General features: G+C 43.4%; 1 protein-coding gene across 3 annotated transcripts in view; it reads left to right on the top strand.

Moving 5' to 3' along the window:
- GRIA3 (glutamate receptor, ionotropic, AMPA 3) overlaps positions 1 to 9,254 on the top strand; it is a 329,309-nt gene that overhangs the window by 1,293 nt on the left and 318,762 nt on the right. For all 3 annotated transcript variants that reach the window (XM_011962193.1, XM_011962194.1, XM_011962195.1), the window contains one exon: positions 1,020 to 1,178. In XM_011962193.1, coding sequence (XP_011817583.1) covers positions 1,020 to 1,178 — 159 coding nt within the window. The remainder of the gene's footprint in view (positions 1 to 1,019; positions 1,179 to 9,254) is intronic.

Below are 9,254 nucleotides of genomic sequence, written 5' to 3'. Positions count from 1 at the left end.
CGGGGCGGGGGGAATCTGATCCTCAAAGAGGTGGCTGGTCTGAAGAGCCTTTGGGACAAGAGAGGGGTCTCCTGGGGATAGTGGGAGTAAAATGCTAGGTTTTCCGAGCTGAGAGGAGCACCGGAGGCGAGCAGGAGGCTGGGATGCTGCAAGGGGGTGAAGAGTCGGGGTTTTTCAGCTCGCTGCTCTGGACTTTGCCATGGCGTGCGTGCAGCTCCTGGAAGTTGTCCCAGGGTGATGCCGACTGTCTGGCCGCGCCAGGGCGCATAACCCGGGCCCGGGGTGCTCAGTCCGGGGTCTCCGGCTGTCGGGAGACAGGCTGGTGCTGGGGGAGGTGGAGCCCACTTTGGATCTCCCAGACCCGGGCAGCAGCCGGAGTCGGTGGTGGATGGGGTAGGAGACGGAGGTGAGACAAGGAGCTGAGCGGGCAAGCGGCGAAGTCACGCAGACCACGAATTCATGAATTGCCGCTGTGTCTGTCTGGAGCCCGGCTCCTGGGCTCCTGGAGGGAGTTATCTTGGCTTCTGTCTGTATTTACAAGTCTAGAAGTTAGAATATTTGCCATTTCTGAACCAGCCCCCTGTATTGTCACAGGTGAGGGTGGCTATGGGGAACGGGTTGGGGTAGCAGGGGGAACAATATTGTTTTTCTTCCCAACCTTTTCCTTCACACAAGGAAAAGATGACCAGCTGTGCGGATGCGGGGGGAGCGACTAGAAAAAAAAGAAGGTTTCCGCCTCAGAAAGAACCAAGTCTCACTCTTGGTTCCATCGTCCTAACCCAAAACAGCCCCCTCTGCTCCCTTCTCTCTAGCCTCTTCTTTTCAGTCTAGAGAATTCAGGTTTCTCTTGGCCAAAATCTGAGTTCACAAGTCTTGAAAGACACACAGGTTGAATATCAATCCTCAATCCCACATCCCAGTAGCATTGAGAGGTATCCGGTATCTATATTGTTCCCCAGTTTCTAAATGGCCCTAGGGTGGGGGAACACCAGCCAAATCTCCGTTCCCTTTGCTTATAGGTGGACTTTTCATGAGAAACACAGTTCAGGAGCACAGCGCTTTCCGCTTTGCCGTGCAGTTATACAACACCAACCAGAACACCACCGAGAAGCCCTTCCATTTGAATTACCATGTAGATCACTTGGATTCCTCCAATAGTTTTTCTGTGACAAATGCTTGTAAGTAGATCTGCTTTTCCTCCCTTTGGGACGTTGGGGACCTCATTTGCATCTTTCTTGTGGCACTTAGGGTCTGTGTGTGTGCTGGGAGATGACTGCCTCAGTAGATATTTTAGGGGCTCTGATCCATCCGGTTTCATGCTGCATAAATCAACTCCAAAGGATACTGCTGAGGGGCTTAAGACAGTAGGAAAAACTCAAGACAGTGGGCAAAAGTCTGCTCCAAATAGTGTTTGATGCAAAAGTTTCATTTTCCTCCCTGCTAACCTAGTGTGTTCCTTCTCCAACACTCTCTCTCTTTTTTTTTAAACTGGGGAAAAAAAAGAAAGAAAAAAATAGCATGGTTGTTCAGAGAAATTTCTTCAGATGAGATTAAAAAAAGAATCAGCAGCTTCTTGATTGAGTCAATTCAGGATGTACATCACTTGACTGTTAAAGCTAGTGCCTGGCTGTAGGAACGAGCTGAATTTGACAATTGCCTAATGTGTAGGAAGCAAATATGAGAAATTCTGCAAACAAGTGACCTTGAGGGGCAGAACAGGCTGGGTTCCCTGGCCTCTTTCTGTCCTCAAATATTACCTTACTTACTGAGAGAGCTCTGATAGGAACTGATAAGACTACAAACTGATTGCAAGTGATGAATGCCTAGCGAACTGAGGGGAAGGGAGAAAATGGTGATCAGGTGATGATTTGGAAAACTAGTTCTGCCTCCCCTAGTGTTGTTCACCCCCATGATCCTTAACGACAACACAGTTCTTAATTTAGAGCAAGGAGGGGGCAGGAGGAGAGGAGGCTTGGAGCAGGAAAACTGAATATGGAAAGAGAAGGAATTCAGCCCCAAAACCGGTTCTGAAATCCTTAGCTGTACCCCGTGATTATTCCTCTGAAAAGGGGACATTTTCTAAAATACAACCAAAGGAACCTAAATGGCTAATAGCCTGTTGGACATATGGTTTTACTTGAATGGAATGTTTCGTGAGAAAGACTGAGAATTCTTCATGTAAGCTTATTTCACTAAAAGTTTTCACAACAATGAGGCTGAATGTGGTATAAAATATGTTTTGCTTTTATGGCTGATGTAGTTTGGAATTTGGGTTTTTTTTCCTTTCTCTTCCAAGGGAGAAATGATGTTTATGTTTGGATGGGTGAAACTTTGTATATGACTTTCTTTAAATCCTTCTGCCTCAAAGGATACATGGTTTCCAGAAACTATCGAAAGGGTCTCTCTCCAAGGGCACAGGTTCCTTGGCTTTGAAGACTTGGGCCAAGGGGTTGGGGGGGTGACATACTCTGTAAGAAATATGACAGTTATCAGCTTTAAGAAAATTTTAGCTGAAGATACAGATCCTTATATGAACATGTTCTGAGATACTCCATATTTGACTTTCTTTGGCTTTCTGACATTGACAAAAATAGGAATTTATTAATTCCAGCTAAGTGTGAAAGTTACGAAATGTCTGTCTATACTTTGCATCTTATTTTGGTAATCCCAGCCTGTCTCCACAGCATTTACAACACACATCTGACTCTTAATCCTGCAGCACTGTGATCTTGTCAAGAGGCTGAATCTCAAATGCAGCTTCCTAAATATCAATTAGAACAGATTTAAAACTAAATACATTAAACTACCAGGGTTTATTTTCATTAATAACAAATAATATTTATTTCAACTCCCTTCAGTGTCTTTTCACTGATGAGAACTGGGATAAGAGAACCATTTGGTTTCTCAGAAATGATTGATTTCCAAGGTTTTTGGTCCTGTTCTTATGGTCAAACCAGATTGACACCCACCAGCCCTAGACTGTCGGAACCCCACTCAAGAAGCAATCAGAAATGATTCTTGCCATGTGAAAATCTCAGGTTTAGGAAAAGGGAATAAGTCATCCATATTGGTATTGAGTTGCCTTACTGCCTTACCTCTCAGGGCAATAAGAGAACAACCATGGGAAAGGAAAAGAAATTGATGAAAATCTCTCACCATAAATTCATAGCATTTCCACTTACAAGGCTGGGTTGTGGCTAGGGGCTTGAGAGTTTGGGAGAAGGAGTGTAGCTCACTGGGCAACAAGAAAAAAAAACGAAAACGTGACCTTGCCCTTAGTTATGTCAAATACACATGTATGCATGCACAGACATACGAGGAAAAACAGCTAGAAAAACCAGTGTTGTGTATCTAGCTGCCTGTTGCTTTCTCTGAAGACAGAGGAGGAAAGCTGTCATCTTCTCTGGTCCCTGAAACAGACATCTCTGAATGTCACAATCATTGAATGGGGGCCAGATCTCAAAGCTGTCTCCAGGCAGCTGCTGCCTGGTAGCTTAGTATGAGAAAGATGACTCGTCTAACCATAGTCTTTGAATGCAGAAACCAATGATTTCAAGGGGCCAAAGAAGCCCTGGAGGTGTTTCTCATTTCTGCCCCTGGCTTTGATTGTTCTTTTTCTTGTGGAAGTGGAGATCAAATATTTCCAGCTGGCATGAAATTCTAGTTCAGTGCTAGAGCCTGACAGGTGACCCCCAGGTTCCACTCCTCCAGTTGATCACCCTGATTGTGCAAAGAAAAACCTCTGTATCCTCTGGCCTGCCCTTTTCTGGAGACCTAGGGAGAATTCCAGAAAACCACAGATGAGTCTCAATCTGGCCAACCACCTCTCCTATCTGTTTCAATATGGAACGGGCTGCAAAAATTAAAGAAACTTTCCCTTATTCCTAGGCAAAATTCCTAGTTTCAACTTTCCTTAGCACTAGAATTGATCTCTTCTCATGATCTGTCCTGCACCCTCAATCCTGAGGCAGGCACACACTTCCTAGGGTGTAGGTATGCAGGTAAACAAATATACAAAGAATAAGCAAAGGGTAATTCCTTCATGTATGTGTCCCTGTTCTCCATTCTCCCTCCGCATTACCCACCCCTACAACCTCTGACAACCTATTTGAAAAGTTTCTTTGTGATGAATCCCAGGCATCAGTTATTTAAAGACTCTTCTTCATCAGAAACCAATTCTTTTGCACAACCCCCAAGAGGTTTGCTTAAGACAGACTCCAACTTTATTCCATGTCTTACAAGGCCAATAAGAGCCGCACTGGCTTTGAAAGATGGTTAATTTGGGATCTCAATGGATTGAAGTTTATCTAAGAGGCTCACCTGATTTGAAGCACATGTTCCCATTTCATGGGAATTTATAGAGTTTGCTGCCTTACTTTTTAACTTAGCTAGATAACCCCAGAACCAAGAATGGTGTGAATATTTTGACTTCAGGATACATACATTCATAGACACACAATCAGTATATATGAAAAGAGATATATACACATGTAAGTTACATGTTTGTTCTTTAAAAAACAGATTTGATAGTCCTAAGGCTTTGGGGGCAGGGATATGGAAACACCAAGGGATTGATGTGTCCCATTGTGTGGCTTTGCTGTCCTGGTTCCTCAGGAAACATCGCCGATTCCCTTGAAGTCCCCTCCTGTGTCTTGCTGCTGTGCACTTGTAGTGCACTCCACACTACACCGCCCCAGCCTCTGCAGTGTCAGCTCATTAGCACACAGATCTCATATTCCCTCTCCGCACTGTCATTGCAAAAATTGCTGTTGTACACCTTTACAGCCAACAAATGTGCTTGTGGATTACGCACTGTTTGCAAGAAGCAGGGAAAAGGCAAATGTAACCTTAAAGGTTATTCACCACGGAATTGTGCTCTAAACGCATTGGCTTAAATAAAAATCTGTTGATGGAGGGACAATGGTGATGGTGAGATTGAGAATAGGACTTAGGAGTGCAGGCTCTAATGGAGTCCCAAGTAAAATTCCTTTTGCTGGCTAAATCTAACCCATCAGATGCAAATTTTTATTCCATTAATTTTTTTCAAGCCATTTGAAATATACCTGCTGAGAATACACTCCTTTTATAACTGAGCGCATTTCACTACCAAATATACTTAGCTGAGACAGGTTTCTTTCTCTTTCCTACAGAGTCACAATCTAATTATCTAATTATTCTAATTGCCAAAATCAATTTAACTATTTATGTCCATTTGGGAAGGAAATGTCTCCCTTGATCCTATTCTTTGCAATTTGGTGGGTTTTGTTTTGTCTTGGTTTGGCTTTGGTGTCTGTCCTTTCCATGTAAGATTTGGAAACCAGGTGAAGACTCCTGGGATCAAGATCAAGGCTCCTTCCCTTAAACAGATTTTGCCATACTACCCAACATTGACTGCTCTGGCTCCACTCCCTCCCTCACTCCCCCTCTTCCCTGCCTTTGTGCCTTTGCTGCTCTCCCTCTCTCCTCTGTCTGCTGGCCAGCCTTTCAGTAAGCTTGCCGGCTTAGCTCACTTCTCAGCCCGTCTGGCTTAGCCCCCTGAAGCACGAAGACGTTGCCTTAGTGGTGCCAGTCAAAAATTTAAGTCACCTTTTTACAAGGTTTATTAATGGTTTTTAAAATTTATTTTTCATAGGGTGGGGGAGGGAAGAAGCTGATGCTGTTCATTTAGGCCATAAAAATAGATGGCAATCAGCAGGCTGTAAAGGTGAGCTTCCTACAAAGAGTATTACCTCTCCTAGAAGGCAGCTTCCTATTGATACACTAAATCAGGGGGGAGAGCAGCAAGAAGGGTTTGAAGGAAAGGAATAAGGGGAATTATTTTGTTCTCCATCTACATTTACTGCAAAATGGGCCATGGTTTTTCTTCCTCTCTGCAATTTTAACTTTTTTCCCTAAAATGAAACTCGTTTTTCACATTTTCCTACTTCTGCCCCTACAGAGGTAATTTCCTTAATTCTGCGTTTCCCTCCCTAGTCCCTAAGATTGAGTGATAATAGTGGAGGATCGATGAGCTTTTTGTTATGTTTTTGGCTCCTGATGTATTTTTAAATTTCATTGTTATGGGTAGTCAGAGGTGATTGGCTGGTTTCATTTTAACAGATTGAAAAATAAACGACGCTCCTGAGGCATCATTATTTGTCTTCCTTTGTGGATAAGAGATTTGTCATTTTTATACAGTTGGTTTAAGGATTAAATGATGGCATAGATTTTAAGAGAGGGTCAGAATTTTAGAAGATAGAATTCCATAACTTTGGGGGAGACTAATAAACATGCTTATCCAGATGATTTCCCTATCAATGTCTTAGATAGAGACTGCAAAATAAATTTGAAGGACCTTTCATAAAACCATCTATCTTCAATGCAGGTCAAGCAAATAATCTGTATACTTTACCTGCTCCATTAAAAAATCAAGTTTTGACTTTATTCCTTTGGCTTTGTTACTTTGGGTCTTATTAGATAAAATATCCACAGGAGGCTGCAATTAAAACCCCAGGTGGGGGTGATAGGTATTCTTTAGCAGCACTGTGGGAGTTGTGCAGACACAAAAGGAATTCCCTCCAGCTTGGTAGTTGCTCAGAAACTGTCTGGGCTCCAGATACAAAGCTACAGATAGCCTCAGCCTGTGTGTGGGATGAGCCTTGAGCTAAAGCAGCAGCCCCTAAAAAGGGTCAGTCCTTGCCAAAGGTTAACATGGACAGAAATTGTCTTCCCCATATTTCTATGTCTTCTATTGCCATTATTTTCTTCTCTTGCTCTATCCATCCAGTTTGTCTAACTCCCTTTTGCTGGTCTCTAACTGCCTACTCACTGACCAGCCCCTGATTCTGGCATCCCACCCACACTAAACTTACCTAGGGACTATTTTCTACCCTAGACTTTTCCAGACCTAATTCCCAGACCTTCTCCTTCTCCACCAGAATATCCCTATTCTTGGTCCATCCTCCAAGGATGTAGAGTGCAGTAGGGCCTGCACTCTACTTTGGGGGTGACAGCTTTATATCTAATATAGGTATATATTTCATACATATGAAAGTGTCAGATACATGGTAAAGGGTTAATATATGTAACAGGGGGAGTATTTGCTTTAGATCTAGGGACTATGGGAAACATACTGCCTCAATTTCAAGGAAAGATACTTAAATAGGAGTGTTTCTGGGTATTATTCACAGAGTGACCGTTCACTCTACCCAAACTAAAGGTCAGCTGGCTTTGATCATAGGAGACTTTTACAGGCCAAAGTACAAGTCTAACTGCACATAGTAGGTTGGGTGTAAGTACACCCGAGGCATAGGCAGGTTCAACTTCTTCATGTTGAATCTAAAAGCCTTTGGGGGTAATTTGGGAAGCTGCTAAAGTTCATAGGTATTTATTTTATTGAAGAGGCTGTTGTGGAGTCTGAACCTGCCTATGTGGGCACTGTCAGGAGATGCAATGGCACAGAAGGAAGGTTATAGGAGAGGATAAGGGTGGGAGAGAAGCTGTGTTTCCAGCTGTAAGTTTCCTTTCCCTGGGATGGTATGTGGAATGCCTTATTTAAGAGGTAACATCCATCTCACAGTCACTAAATGGTATCTCTGGAGGTATTTGGGAGCATAGTTAAGGAGTATCTCCTCCTCCCTCCATCCTTCCCTTACCTTGTCTCAAACATACACTCTGGCCTCCCTCCCAGTGGAAATAACCAGCATAGTCTCTTCTGGATTTCCAGTTGGTCATTGGTCACAGAAGTGTTTACATCCCATGCTCTATCTGGACCTCCCTGTTCCTCAGTTCCCAACTGTCACTGGCTTCTTAAGCAATTATCCTCAACACAACCATCATTTGATCTTATTTGGAGGGTGCAGGGGAACAAGGATAAGAATAAGGAGAGGAAACACAGCTGGTAATGATCCCTCAACCCTATGAGGCACAATTCAGTGTAGAACAGCACTTCTTAATTTTTCATGTGCACACCAATGACCTAGGAATCTTGTTAAAACAAAGATTCAGATTCACCAGGTCTGTGATGGTGCCCAAGAATTTGCATTTTTAGCAAGCTCCCAGGTGATGCCAATGCTTCTGGTCCTGGAACCACACTTTTAGTAAGAAGAGCCCAGAGCAAGGAGACTGTGATCATTAAAGGAAAAGGCTCTCGCAGACAAGCTCTTATCCATGTTTGTATCTTCTTGCCCTCCAAAGAAGGTTCTGCAAGAGACACATTTGGCTCCTTCTTACTCAAGTATGTATCTGTCACATTCCAACAAGCCCATGTCCATTTCAGCCAGGTCTGTAGATGGCATTACTAGATATCTGATGATAGCATTTAGAGTTGTTTTATTGTAGGGATGTGGAGTGGGGACTGAAAGGCAGGTTCAGAGAGGAAGTAGATCATGAGCCCGGGTGACAGTGTCTTGGCTTCTTGCCACACCCCAAAGTGCCCCTTTTAGAAACAACCTGCTCAAGAGAGCGAAGGTTGGCATGCAGTTCCAACTCCCTTTCCACTTTGCTTCTCTGGGTCAAGGCATGCCAGAAGGAGGCATGTAACATCTGCTCCTCAGCTGTCTGACTTCCCTTAAACAGGGTTAGAAACAAGAAGTACAACACAACCTGAATTCTCTCTGGTTCCCTAAGAGACTGAAAAATTTACTCCATTTTCAAGGCCTGTGCCAGGCACACATTGATGGGAGGGAAGGGAAGTAGTGTCACTTTCTAGCAGACCTGAGTTGAGAACTGCTCCAGGGAAGTCATTAAAAACTTACCCAGTGTCATTTGAGTACCGCAAAATAGCAAAATTTCCCGGAAAAATTGCCCCCCAACAGTATGCCATTAGTCTGAAATTCCACAAATTTGTTTATTTGTATTACTGCACTGGAAGCCTGCGCCAAAATGCAAGCGTGCTATCTGGAGGGAATAAATTAAATCCTTATCAGTCATTAATATTTCAACCAGAATTCTCTGTTCAGATTACCACCTGTTACCTTGCAGGATCCTCCAAGGGGGCTTTCCAAGACAGATAAATGACCCAGAACAAGATACCTGCCCAAGGAAGTGAGGCACCAAATGGATTGTGGGCATTCAGAGGGGCGCTGGTAGACTCTTGAGGATAAGGAAGATTCCCTCAAATACACTTCACCTATTTTTCAACATTTGACCTTCTCCATGGATAAATTCTGGTACTTTATTCACTAAGATTTTAGTTATCTTTAATTATTTTAGTTGCCTTTGACTGAAGTCATACCCTTCTGATGGTAGTGGGCCTGCTGCCTGTTCTGTGTGTG

Source organism: Colobus angolensis, unplaced genomic scaffold, assembly GCF_000951035.1.
Source record: "Colobus angolensis palliatus isolate OR3802 unplaced genomic scaffold, Cang.pa_1.0 Scaffold580, whole genome shotgun sequence".
NCBI lineage: Eukaryota > Metazoa > Chordata > Mammalia > Primates > Cercopithecidae > Colobus > Colobus angolensis.
This window is presented reverse-complemented; position numbering and strand designations above follow the sequence as displayed.